Genomic DNA, 14,811 nt, shown 5'->3' on the forward strand with positions numbered 1-14,811 from the left:
AAGTCGGTGTTGCTAAAACCTCTTACTTTAACACCTATTGGGATCTTTCCTTAAAGCTTCTCAGATGTCTTGGTGTAGAACTTAATCTGACAACACCTGTACAAAGCACCTCAGAATGTTTGGCTACATTAACAACACAATAGATTTCCAAGTTGCTGTAGTTGCTTCAAGAGCCAGTGGGAACTATTAAAGTTCAGTTTCACAGACAGTCTGCATTCCAGTCAGTCACACAAGGGAACCCTTTTTGGGCAGCAATCATGGCAGGCCTTTGTAATGTGGTGTACACTGCAATTGGAGGTCTAATATCTTTGTCCCTGTGAGTGTTTTGTGTTGCACATGTGCATCACTCTCTCCCTCATTCTCTGTACCTTTAAAATTTCAATTATTAAATGTTTACTTTTGTTACTTATCAGTACATCTAAGTGAAAGATAAATCCTTTGTTTTGAGTGAAAGGTTAACTAATTTGTGTTTTTACAAAGAAATAATAACTCAAATTAAGTTGAGACAATTGGTTTGCCTTACTCTTACACACTGTCATTAATCAGAATGTTTTATATTTTCCATCAACAAAATACATATGGTCATATGAATCAGCTTATCAATAAAATTCCATTTATTTATTTTTCATAGAACTATAATTGTCACATTGGCATGCATTTATATGGGACCTTTAATGTGGAAAATGCCAAATAATAATTCAGAAGAATAACAAAACACATGGACATTGTGCCCAAAGTAGTAGAGGTGAACATTAGAAATCGAAACAGCTATTTAACAGAAATTGGCTGTTCGGCCCAGTGAAGTTGTTGCACCATTCAATAAGAGCATGTTGATCTGATTGTTGCCTTAACTCTATCTTCCTGTCTTTACCCCTGACCCCTTGACTTCTTTGTGGATTAGAAATCTATCTAACTCAGCCCGAATATATACAATGATCCAACCTCCATTGCTCTCTGTGGATGAACAAAGAGACCAAGAGACCTTGGAGTGCAGGTTCATAGCTCCTTGAAAGTGGAGTCGCAGGTAGATAGGATAGTGAAGAAGGCATTTGGTATGTTTTCGTTTAATGGTCAGAGTATTGAGTACAGGAGTTGGGAGATCATGTTGCGGCTGTACAGCTCATTGGTTAGGCCACTGTTGGAATATTGTGTGCAATTCTGTTCTCCTTCCTATCGGAAAGATGTTGTGAAACTTGGAAGGGTTCAGAAAAGATTTACAAGGATGTTGCCAGGGTTGGAGGATCTGAGCTATAGAGAGAGGCTGAACTGGCTGGGGCTGTTTTCCCTGGAGTGTTGGAGGCTGAGGGGGTGACCTTATAGAGGTTAACAAAATTATGAGGGGCATTGATAGGGTAAATAGATAAAGTCTTTTCCCTGGGGTTGGGGAGTCCAGAACTAGAGGGCATAGGTTTAGGGTGAGAGGGGAAAGATATAAAAGAGACCTGAGGGGCAACTTTTTCACATAGTGGGTTGGGTTGTACATGTATAGAATGAGCTGCCAGAGGAAGTGGTGGAGGCCGGTACAAATGCAATATTTAAGAGGCATTTGGATAGGTATGTGAATAGGAGGGGTTTGGAAGGATATGGGCCGGGTGGGACTAGATTGGGTTGGGATATCTGGTTGGCATAGACGGGTTGGACCAAAGGGTCTGTTTCCATGCTGTACATCTCTATGACTCCATGAATGGAATTCCAAAGACCAACAACCCTTGGCCAGAAAATAAATCACTTCATGTCCATATTAAATGGGAGACCCCTCATTTTATAAATAATGCCTCCAAGTTCTAGACTCCCTCATGATCAGTAAGATCATCTCAGTAAGTGGCCTGTCATGTCCTCTCAGAATCTTACATCTTTCAATAAGCTCAACTCTCATTCTTTTAAATTCCAGTCAGTTGAGGCCTAACCTTGTTAACCTTTCTTCATAAGGCAAAGCCCTTCATCTCATAAATCAGCCTAGAGAACCTACTCGGTTTCAAAAAGTCCTAGTCATGCAGGAGACTCTGATGAGAAATTTGAATCACCCAGATATATCTGAAGGCTGATGGATTATACACCAACAATATATTGAGTAGCCTAAATAACAGTTTATGTTCAAAGATAAGGAGTATGGAGGAGACTGATACCAACTTGGCGCATGTTTTTTTACATAGAACTTAAGAGTCTATTCTTTCCACTAAGCAAGTGGAGGTGAACTCCATTAATGTCCTTGTGGATCTAGTCATGCTGCAGGATCTGATGCCTTCAAATGCAGGAATTATCTCAGCACTGTAGCTCTGTTATATCCAGTGAAGAATGGTAGCGGACAATAAAACAACTAGGAATATTCTCATCTACAATAGTGAAGGAAGCCCAGTACATCACAGCTAAACAGGAGGCTAAAGCATTTATAACAGCTGCAAGCGCAAATGCCGAACAGATGATCCACTTCAGCCTCCTGCAACAGAATGCAGCACTATAGATACCAGCTTTCAACCAATTCGATTCACTTCACATATCAAAAAAAAAGCTGAAATCACTGGATAATGCAAAGACTTGACAACATCCTAGCAGTGGTGCTGAACAGTATGTTCCAGCACTATTTTTTTAAAAATTCACCCATGGGGCATGGCCTGCATTTATTGCCCATCCTAATTGCCCTTGAGAAGGTGATGGTGAGCTGTCTTCTTAGACTGATGGACTCTTTTTAAGCTCTACTTTCTATTTTTCTCTTATTCTTAAAACTATTCAAATAGCACCAGATCATGATGACAGTGGGAAAGCATTTCACTGTAGTTTATTGTTTTTCTCACTGTAAAATACACATGATAGTAATTATTCATTCACAAAAATCATTCATTCACTCAAACTGCTGCAGTTCATGTGTTGTCAGTAGACCCACAATGCCCTTAGGGAGGGAATTCCAAACTGAAGGAACAGTGATATATTTCCAAGTCAGGATGGTTGGTGGCTTGGAGGGGAATTTGCAAGCTGGTGGCGTTCCCATGTTTCTGTTGCCCTTGTTCTTCCAGATGGAAGTGGTCGTGGGTTTGGATGCTGCTGTTTAAGGATATTAGAAAGTACTAACTGCTGCTACTGGGCAACAATAGTGGAGGGAGTGGATGCTTATATAGCTTTCGTAAGTTCATAATATCGGGGGCATAGGTTTAAGGTGGTAGGGGTAAAGCTTAAAGATGAGCGAGGCATGTTTTTTACACAGAGAGTGATATGTACCTGGAACATGCTGCCAGGGTAGGTGGTAGAAGCAGATATGTTAGCAAAGTTTAAGATCCATGTGGATGGACACATGAACAGACAGAGAATAGAGGAATACAGACCACGTGAGAGCAGATGGGATTAATTTAGAATGACTTCATGGTTGGCACAGATATGTAGTTGAAGGGCCTGTTCCTGTGCTGTATTGTTCTACGTTCTGTGTTCCATATTGGATTTGAAATATTAATTTTCTCACTCCACAAGGTGCTGTCTGACCTGCTGAGCTTTAGCAGCACTTCCTACCTTTTATTTCAGATGTCCAACTCTGCAGTTTTTCATTTTGATTTTGATCCACTAGTGTTTGTGCTCCACAGGCCTTAAGACTTCTCCCTCCCTACTTATCGAACTCCACCCTTAGTTAAGCTACTCTAGTATAGCAACAACAGTGACATCTATCTAGCAGTAAAGAAAACTGTCTCATAATGTCCTGTGTACAAAAAAAAGACAAATCTCATCCACCCCATCGTTGATCTCTCAAACAGGAGCATAGCAATTAACTGTTCATTGACACTCAGATGGTTTCTCCCGGGGCCATTTAACTCCTGACCTGCTCAATCTAAATATCAGGAAGTGGAAAAGTCAGAATTTCGGGTCTAATCTCTTCACCTCCTGATTCTGCCTGGCTTGCTGTGTTCTTCCATCTTCCTGCTTGTCTACCTTGGCTTCCAGCATCTGTAGTTTGTTGGTCTCTAATCTAAACATGGACAAAAGAGCTGAATTGAGTGAGGTGAGAATGATCTCCTTGACATCAAGGGAACGTTTGCCAAGTATACGATCAAGGAATCTTAATAGTAAATAATAGGAATCAGAAGTAAAACTGGTGGGAGACATTGCCTAGTAAAAAAAGATCATAGATTTTTGGCAACCAAAATACTTAAAGTCCCAAGATATTTTGCAGAAGTTTCTCAGAGTAGTGTCCTAGGCTCCAACATCTTGAAATGTTTCATCAATGACCTTCTCTCTATCATAAGGTGCGAAGTGAGGATTTTGCTGATTACACAATGTTCAGTCTCATTTGAAATTTTACTCCCCAGATACTGAAGCAGCCCATGTGCAAATATGAACACATTTGGGCTTGGGCTAATAAATAGCAAGTAGCATAAACACCACTCATGTCCAACAATGACTATCTTCACTGGGAGAACAACATTACCATCATTGAATCTCTGCCTATGAGCAACTTTGCCCAGAAACTGAACTGGACCATCCATATTAATATTGTGGCATTAAGGTCAAGTCAGAGACTGAGAATTCTGCTATGAGTAACTTACCTTTAGATTCCCAAAGACTCCCAATTATCTATAAGGCATGTGCTTTTGTTTATTTTTAAAGTTTGGGATGTATAGAGCTTGATTCTGCGGCAGTTATACAGACCTTATCCATTTTTCAAGAGCATTTACATCTAATATAAAAATTTGTGACTTCTATGCTGTGGATTAGGCCAATGTTGCAATGGAAGTAGGATCTGTTCAAACACAGCACTGAGTTCAAATGATCCTACTGAATTCTCCTACTGGCAACAATGGGACATGTTAGAAATAGGAGGTGGAATTTCTGTATCTGAATCTCACTTGCCATTTTTAAACAGCCATACAGCCTTCATCTCACATTTCATTAATTATAATTCTTTAACTGACTTAAACATTCCCATGAGAAAGGCTAGAAGATGCAGAACAATCTACAAATAAATCATTTATTTGTCGATTCAAAGAATCCACGACAATCACAAACTGACATTTCAATTTAGAAATGATCTATTAATTTGGGAACTTTACAGTGTCAAACAATTTCATTGTAACATACATTCTAATGGCTTCTTATATTTTAGTAGTGCCTGCTAGCATACAGTGAGAGGGAATGAAAGACATGAAAATGAACATAACTAGCCCTCAGCAACAGTATAAAACTCAATACATGAACACAAGCAGTAACCCGTGTTACCTATATAATCCCTGTTTGTGCTATGATCCAATAGACTACAGAGTAGATTTCCCAGTCAATTCAATTCATTTCTCAGTACTTGCCTGACATTCTAAAAATCGTAACTCTATACGACATACTGTTTATCGAAGCCCTATAATTTATGGATTTTTGTCACAATCCCATTTGTTCCCTTGTCTTCATTAAACAAAGGAGGATCATGAAATGGCTGAAACATTTTTAAAATTCGTTCAAGGGACAGAGGCGTTGCTACCAAGACCAACCTTTATTGACCATCACTAATTGCTCTTGAGAAGTTGGTGGTGAGCTACCTTCTTGAACAGAAGTTTTCGGGGCGTAGGGACACCCACAATGCTGTTAAGAAGGAAGCACCAGGATTTTGCAACAGTGAAGGAAAAGCAATATAATTCCAAGTCAGGATGGTTCGAGATAAGTAGTAAGAACTTGCAGGTCATGGAGCTTCCATCTGCCCTCTCTGCATTCTAGTTGTAGAAGTAGTGGGTTTGGAAGGTGCTTTTAAAGAAGGCTGGGTGAGTTACTACAGTACATCTTATCAATGGTATACACTCCTGCCATTGTCAAGGGACAAAGATTAGGTTCTCTCTTCTTCTATGGCACAAAAGTAATTTGGCCTTTTTGAGCCTAATCTGAAAGCTCAAACAGACATGCACTGCTTCAATATTTGAGAAGTTACAAATGGTGCTGCAAATTGTGCAATCATCAGTGAACATCCCCACTTCTGACCTTCTGATGGAGGGAAGGTCATTGATGAAGAAACTGAAAGTGGTTGGGCCTAGGATATAATCGTATGAAATTCCTACAGAGGTGTCCGGGAGCTGGAATGACCGATCTTCAACAACCATCTTCCTTGTATTGTGTATAGCTTCAATAAGTTTCACCCATGATTCCCACAGACTCCAGTTTTGCTACAATTGCTGATGCCACACTTGGTCAAATATTGCCTTGATCTCAAGAACAGTCACTTTCACCTCACCTCTGGAGTTCAGCTCTTTTGCCCATGTTTGGACCAAACCTATAAAAGGCCAGGAGCTGTGTGGTACTGGCAGCACCCAAACTGAGTGTCAGTAAGCAGTTATTTCATTTGCAAGTGCTGCTCAACAGACCTATCAACAAACTCTTCCTTGACTTTGCTAATGATCAAGAGTAAATTATTGGATAGTTATTGGCCTGGACAATTTTTCACATTATTGATGGATGCCAATGCTGTAGTTGTACTGGAACAGTTTGATGATGGGAGCACAGATCTTTCAGCACTATTGCAGAATGTTGTCATAGTCCATAGCCTTTGGAGTAGCCAATGCCTTGAGCTGTTTCTTGGATCATTGAATTGAATTGGTTGAAGGCTGGTAGCTGTGACGCTGGGGCCCTCAGAGATGGATCACACTGCAACACCAATGAGCTCAGTTTTGAAATCAAGGGGAAAATTTTAACTTTTGCAACGAGAGGGAAAACAAGTTATTAACAGATAAATAGCACATTATTGAAGGCAGACTCTCCATTAGATGGCAACTCTGGTGGAATTTAAAATTGATCCAGTCACTTTTTAATACCAGTGGTGCAGATAACATGTAACCTAAAGTCTATATATAGAAAGCTACAGCCACCATTATCTGTACAGTAATCTATGGTATTCTGTGCAATATTCTAACTTATTTTGAAAGAAAATGTTTACCTTTCTCTCTGAACTGTTGATGAGTATCCTGCAGCTCCTGGCTTAGTTGTTGAATCTCTGTTCTCAGTGCTGCATTTTCTTTATCAATCTGTTTCTTGTGGTTCTGTAATTCTTGCATTCCTGCTTTCAGGTCCTTGGCTAAGTTATCAAAAGCTTTCAGCTCTTCCACCTTCTCTTTGAGATTTTCTTGAGACTGCAGAAGATCAGTCTCTCTCTTTTGCAGGAGATCATCTCTTTTCCATATTTCCTATAACAACAGCAGCAAGCACAAAGCATTTTTCCAGTTGTGTCAAAACATTGAAAAATGGCCTTTCGAACTATGGACAGCTGAAGCTTTTCAAGTAAAAATAATGTCAATCAGTAAGACCAGAAGTAGGCCATTCGGTTTCGAAGTCTATTCCATCTCTTGTATGACAAAAATTAGAACATTATTTCACTCCTAAGTACACTAATTCTACCTTTAAGGTTGCATTTTTACTTCTGAGATTTTCACCAGAACCAACCCTCCTCTGAACTATTTAATTGTTTTAAATACTCTTCAACTTCCTGAAATCAGGCAAATTGCAAGTTTATGCAAATTGCTATCAGCTGATGTGACTCATCTAATTACTGCTATAATTCTGATGAACTTGCTAAATTATTATATTTCTTCTCAAGTTCAATGCCTGAAACTGAATGCAGTCCTGTAGATGAGATCTGACCAAAGCTGTGTATAATTGAAGGATCGTTTGTTCAATTTTTGTACTCCAATTTACTTGAGTTTGAGGGGTAACACTCCGCTAGTCAGATTATTTTTGTACCTTTCTGCTACATGTTAGTGAATTGCTCCATCTCATCATTAAGAAAACACACTAAATTATTTTTCACATATGCAGAGCAGTTCACCTCAGACTTTGATATATGTCTCTGGGATTTGTTCACTCACTTGGCTCTTCACAACTTGCTCTCATCTACACATCATGTTCTGCCACCTAATGTAAACTTTAAAAGTGAGAAGTACTGCTTTTGTTTAAGTCAACAGTATGCATAATGAAAAGCTAAATTCCCAGCACAGATGCTGAAGAAATACCACTTACATAATCTTCCAATTAGAACATATTCTCTTTGGCTCTACTCTCTGTGCTGAATCTTACATTTTCAAAAAATCTTAGTGGCATCACATTTTTGGAGGAATTTCTGCCGTGAGACCTACCATGTTCCCTCATTACATCTTACCAACCTTGTGACTACCTTGCCCCGTTACCTCTGTATGTGGGCTAGATCATGCAAGGACCAAAACAACAACATGGTAAAGCTAAACTAGAAGTTGCATTCATTCTTACATGAGGAAGGAAACCTCTCAACACAATCACAAATACAAGAAATGCAAGGAGAGACAGATTGTATTTTAGCTAACAACATTATTGTGATTTAAAACATAAAGTTGTGATACCGGTTATTTTACAATGGAAACACTCAAAAATCAAAAGTAGGTTATAAGCAAGCTTATAGAAATTTGCAGTTTATCTACAGCTCTGAAGACACACCTGGTGTGGTGACAGCAGCCCAAATATTTCTCTCCCTGTCTGGTCTTGCCAATAGCACTAAGGGTAATTGAAGGGTTATTACTCTGCTAGTACAACCCCTTAATATTAAACTTAACTCCTTGATTTTCTTTGCAGAACCTAAAATCTACTCTTATTAATGCAATTATAATCACATCCAGCTTTTCTTCTGATAAAATTAGCCATTGCTAATCATTAAACATTGGTATTTAGAAAAACTTAATTGCAAAAAAATAGAATTTGCTAGTATTCCTAATTTTTTTCTAAATGTCCTTTATCACTTTTATCAGGTATATGATTCAATGTTATGTTACTGTAAAACCTCTTATGACAGTTTCCTCTTCTAAATATGAACAACATTTAATGGAGACACATTTTTTATGGCAGGAAGAATGAAAAAAAAGGCAGAACATTGCTTAAACAGAAAATGATTGCAAAATTCTGACGTGCAAAGTAATCTTGTGTTCCAGCACAAGTTACAAAAAAATAATATGCAGATGCAGCATGTGATTAAGAAAGCTAATGGAATGCTATCTTTGATTACAAGAAAAATTGAACAACTAAGTAAAAATGTGTGATTCATTTTTACAAGCCATTGGTGAGACCACATCATGGAAACTGTGTGAAGCCTTGGTCTTATATAAGGTTGGTCTAATATAAGGAAGGACAAAAATATATTGCAACCTGATTCAGAGAAGGATAACGAGACTGAAACCTGGAATGAGTGCACTAGTTATCTTCTGAGTAGATATTGAAGAAACTAGGCTTGTTTCCACTGGAGGTCAGAAGTGGGGGAAGCAGTGTTATTGAACATTCTGTAGGTGAAGGTAGATAGATTCTTGTTAGGCAGGGGAATCAAAGTTATCGAGGCAAATGGGAATGTGAAATTCAAAACACAAACATATCAACCATTATTTTATTGAGTGGCAAAGGGGAGCAGCCAAATGACCTACTTCAGCTCCTAATACGTATCTTCTTACAACATAGCAAAAACGTTTCTTAGTGATTTTTTTTAATGCCCTAAATCAAAATAGTAACAGCTATAATTTGGAATATAACAGATTTCCAAATTCCTGTTTCACGTTTAATATCCTGTTTCTTGCTCAAAATGATAAAAGTAACTAAAATTTTGATTTGATTTGATTTATTGTCACATGTATCAAGGTACACACACACACACGTGCACACACACATATAAGTCAATGGGGTGAATTTGCATTTGCAGATTTGTATTTACAGATAGACTCTATTTTGTTGAAAAAGCATACAGTCTGTGGGTAGTCAGTCCATGTGACATTTTATAAACTCATACTTCGGAAGCAGAACTGGTCTAACTCAAGGTTGGGATACAGACAGACTGGATCATCGCATCTTTAATGCATTGTCTGAGCTGAGATGTCACCTTTTTTTAATACTGATAAAATCTTACATTGTCTAGGGACTGTAACTTGAAAGAAGTTCTGGGATTTACATCTTAATCAATCAAAATCTGCATCCCCATTCTAAGTGATTAAAGATTTAACAGCAATCTAGGTTTGTTCAATACTTTGATCTTTTACTATAAATTCTGCGTCCTACTATCCTGCACCACTAGTTACCTGATGAAGGAGCAGTGCTCCGAAAGCTTGTACTTTCAAATAAACCTGTTGGACTATAACCTGGTGTTGGAGAAAGTGAGGACTGCAGATTCCGGAGATCAGAGTCAAACGTGAGGTGCTGGAAAGACACAGCCGGTCAGGCAGCATTCGAGGAGCAGGTGAGTCAACATTTCAAGCATAAGTTCTTCATCAGAAAGGAACGGGTGGCCCAAGAGGCCTGAGAGATAATGGGAGGGGGTTGGGGCTGGGGGAAGGTAGCTGAGATTCCAATAGGCAGATGAAGGTGGGGGTAAAGGTAGATGATAGGTCGGAGAGGAGGGTGGAGCGGATAGGTGGGAAGGAAGAAGGACGGATAGGACAGTTCAAGTGGGTGGTGCTGAGTTGGAGGGTTGGATCTGGGATAAGGTGGGGGGAGGGGAAATGAGGAAACTGGTGAAATCCACATTGATCTCGTATGGTTGCAGGATCCCAAGGTGGAAGACGAGGCGTTTTTCCTCCAGGTATTGGGTGGCTAGAGTTTGGTGGTGGAGGACGCCCAGGATGTACATCTCCTTGATGGAATGGGAGGGGGAGTTAAAGTGTTCAGCGACAGGGCAGTGAGGTTGTTTAGTACCTGCGTCCCAGAGATGTTCTCTTAAACGTTCCACAAGTTGGCATTTTACTGGTGAAACCCACATTTTTGTGTTGTATGACTTTACTGTTTAGCTGAGCACTGAAATTGAATTTGAATTGAGTGTATGGTCTGTTCTTGAAATAGTTGATCCCACAATTATCATGCAAGTCAAACTTCTTCCGTACTGAGTTTAGAGATGGAAAAAGAAATAAATGTTTCAGAAGCCAAGAAAAAGATGCAAAAAATGTTCAAAATGGAAATCTTGGTGATGGTAGAATAGTCAATCAACTGAATTTTTACTATGTCTTTAGTTTAATTCCGATAACTTCATAACTGGGCATTTCTAGTTTGTGGTTCCCAAAAGATGAAGTGTTTCAGGAATTCTACCTTCAGTTATAATGTCTAGGATCAACCAGAATTATTTTGAAAGGGTATAAAAAGGTGGTAATCAGTCATGTAAACTGCAGTCCTCCTCAGTCAGTCTCTCAAAATGAGCATGGCATATGGCAGACTTTATGATTTGTGTATCCACAGGTGACACAGGAGACCAATTTTGGAGCCAAGGTGTTTGGGCATGGAAGACAAGAGATGCCCTGAGGAAAAAAAGTTCTAAAGACAGGGTTTGGCTCTCTCCCTTTCTTATTGCATCAGTAGCACAGCGGTAATAACTGCCATCAGGAAAGAAGAATGCAAATTAGAAATAAGCATCTATGGTGATAAAACAATTGATAAACCTGTATTTTGATAAATCCAACCAAATTTCAACAGCATTAGATCAAACTTTAGGTTCCATTTATTTTTCCAGATTAATCAATTTCATTATTTTCACCATAACTGTCAGATAGATCAAAATTTCAAAGTGATTATTTGGTGAAGCTTTAGGTTTTAATAAAACTTCAAGAGAAAAATATATGGCTAAGGAGCCACAGTTTGAGTAATTGATTAAAATAATGTCCCGAACAACACATGAAAAACGAAATGCTAGTACACTTAGATTTGGTGACTAAATTGCCCACTTTAAATCAAGTTAATTCATTCTAACTTCTAAAAGCAACAAAGTTATATTGTTCATCAAATTATATGCTTTATTTCCTTACTGTGAAGTCTTAGAAAAATCAAAAACATGTAATTTCTTTACATGTCCTCCATACCAGTCTCTGCAATTTTAGCAGATCAACAAAAAGCACAAGTAAAGCATGTGCTGATCTTTCACCAAAGTTAAAATGTCTATCTGCAGATACCACGAGGGGATTTACATCAAGCATCTAACAATTTTCATTATCGAATGTGAAACGAACCTGATTCTTTTGGTTGCAAGCTCTCTGTGAATCTGTAAGATCATTTTCAAGTTGGGTAATCTGTTGCTGCAGTTGTACAAGTTCTAGTTTATGCTTATGTTCAGAAGCTGCTCCACTCAGTTGAAGGCTTTGCAAAGTCTTTTCAAGATTTTCCACTTCATCTATATAGCTCTGTCGCTGATCAGAAGATTTTGCTATCTCTGTTCTGAGTTTGAACACGGTTTGCTCATATTTTTCAACTTCACTGATTTTTTCATTGCAAACATTTTTCACAGTTTCAAGTTCCTAGTGACCACAAAACAAAATATGAAAAGTAGCATGGAATACCAGCCATCCAATTAAGATCTATACAGTGCATTTAATTTCTGAGTAAATTCCTGCAAGGTATGAGAAATAGTACATGACAGTTAAATATAAAAATATAACCAACTATGGGCATTAATTAAGTTGCACATTTTTAGCAAACATTTCACATGTTTAATTAGCAGAATGATGATTATGTCAAACCAGTTACAGATTCATATAGTCAATGTTGATCCTGTTGGTTTTCCATTCCGACTAAATTTCTCTACTGTTTCAGAAGTTTCAGACTTTCCATGACTCACTCAGCTTAAGCTGAATTCACAAAAATATGAGCCAGCTAATTTAAATATTTTTCTGTTGTGCCAGAGATGAAGCATGTCAGGAGTGCTCGCAGCCAGAAATCTGAGCATCAAACATTTGGAGAGCTAACTGCTTATGCTTTCTGAATATTGGGATGGGAGTTAACAAAGGCAAATTGACCAAAGAAGGCAAGGATCACCCTATCATTTAAAAAATGAAGTAATTGTGTCAAATTAATGCTAATTTACACAACATTTTATGCTTTTGGTTCTAAAACTATTTAGGTCTAGCGTGAAACTATTCAGTCATTTCATTTAGGACCTTTTCAGAGACAAGGAGAAAGAATTTCAACACGACATTGCAATGGCCTTATTAGATTAAATGTCCTAGGTGAAGTTCAATATGTGGAGAATCTTAAAATATCAAACAGGAAGAAAAATGTAGCTTCAAACAAACAAAATGTTATATTTGATTGAGAGTTAGCTATATATTTATATGTCACTAGCAATAATATCATCTTAGTTAGTCATATTAAGTGTAACAGCCTTCATTCTTCAAATAACTTTACAAAAATGGGAAATATATAAAATTCAGATAATAGCAGTGGTCTAACAGGTATTTTTTGTTTAGAAACTACATAAACATTCTTTATGCATTAAATTTAGAATGCAAGTGACAAGAAGTCGCTTGCAGTTCAAACATTAATGCGAGAAGGCAAGAGTAAATTTTAAAAAAATACTTTGTTTCCTGAGGAAGGATCACTTAACCTGAAACATTAACTCTGATTTCTCTCCATAGATGCTACCAGACTGGCTGAGCTCTTCCAGCAGTTTCTTTTTTTTATGACTTTGTTTACTGTGATCTTTAAACAGCTCTGATTATTATGCAGATATTTATTACAAAGCTGACCTTCTGTAAATATTCCATTTGTCTAGTCTGCACATTATACTCCTCATTGGAATGACCATGGTTGATTTGATACTGTGTTAAGTCTGATTGGAGTTGTTGTATTGTGTCCTTTTGATCTGTAATCTAAATAATAACATGTTAAAAAGAAGTACAATATATCACTTACTATAATGAAAATTTTGGGGAAACATTTCCAAATTAGAATTTGTGGTTAAATCATACCGATACATGCCACACCTATTTTCAATCACACCTTTCCACCATACTTAAAAGAAAAACCGTTCATCTCTTCATTCATTCCAGAGATACTAAAAGAACATTTATAACTGGATCATTGCTCCAAATATAGTTATGTTGCTTTGTTTAAATTAAATACTGCAATTCTTCATATCTATTACTATTGCAAGACTCTTCCCCCCAGAATTGACTGAATGATTTCTATTGACATTATTTTAACAATACAACTTAGCAAAGTTATGCTCCATTTGATCCTTCTTTTTCATTAATGAATTTAATTTGGTTCAAGGTCCAGGCCTTTCTCTTTAATATATTATGAGGTCATCATTTTAAAAATTCCCTGACAGTGATACAATTAGATTTGATGGTCACTATTTTTATTTAATTAATACATTTGTAACAAAGCATGGATAAAACATTTTACTACACTTGCATAAAATGATCACTTGTTTTATTTAAGCCAATTCATTTGATTAGATAAGTTTGGATCCACCATAATAAGAGTCAGTAACAAGGGGCAAAGACTTAAGAAATTTGATTTTAAAAATCCAATGACATAATCATAATTGATCTGTACTAATCTGCAAACAATCGAGGGAGTGATTGGCCAGCAACTGGCAGCCAGGAGTTCTTCATCATTGTTCCTAGTGTGGGTCAAAGATCCATTGTCAACCAATCAACTTACTTAGAAACAAGAATATACTGCTTTAGAATTTGGGAGTTGCTTGTACTCTCATCACATGTTGCTGTTGTAACTACAGAATTGTTGGCTATCAGATTAGTCAGTAGGCATCTGAGGTGAGATTTTTGAAAAAAAGATTCAAAGTCATGCCAATTAATGCTTCTTGCATTTACTGGCTGCAGGATGTGTTTTCCAATGGCGTTTTGGGTGGTTCACTGGGAATCCCTGCCATCTGTTAACCTCTGTCTTATGTATCACTGCTTCATTTCATTGTTTTTGCAAGAAGGACATTACGTCACAGAACACTGTGTTGCTATATACTGATATCTAATTACTTTTTTAACATTATGATTAGATTAGATTAGATTACCCAATATGATGAAACAAAAGCATGGCAGGATGCCTCAGACCTGTGGAATGATCATCCTTTGAGTTATT

General features: G+C 37.6%; 1 protein-coding gene across 18 annotated transcripts in view; it reads right to left on the reverse strand.

The window, feature by feature from the left end:
• Nucleotides 1-14,811, reverse strand: part of LOC140477439 (uncharacterized) — a 520,360-nt gene that overhangs the window by 203,563 nt on the left and 301,986 nt on the right. For all 18 annotated transcript variants that reach the window (XR_011960730.1, XR_011960729.1, XR_011960728.1 and 15 more), the window contains 3 exons: nt 13,455-13,577; nt 11,943-12,227; nt 6,890-7,136 (listed from right to left, as the gene is read on the reverse strand). Coding sequence is in view for 14 of the 18 variants with exons in the window: in XM_072571355.1 (XP_072427456.1) it covers nt 6,890-7,136; nt 11,943-12,227; nt 13,455-13,577 (655 nt within the window). In the remaining 4 variants the exon portion in view is untranslated. The remainder of the gene's footprint in view (nt 1-6,889; nt 7,137-11,942; nt 12,228-13,454; nt 13,578-14,811) is intronic.

This window comes from Chiloscyllium punctatum, chromosome 5 (genome assembly GCF_047496795.1).
Source record: "Chiloscyllium punctatum isolate Juve2018m chromosome 5, sChiPun1.3, whole genome shotgun sequence".
Taxonomy (NCBI): Eukaryota; Metazoa; Chordata; class Chondrichthyes; order Orectolobiformes; family Hemiscylliidae; genus Chiloscyllium; species Chiloscyllium punctatum.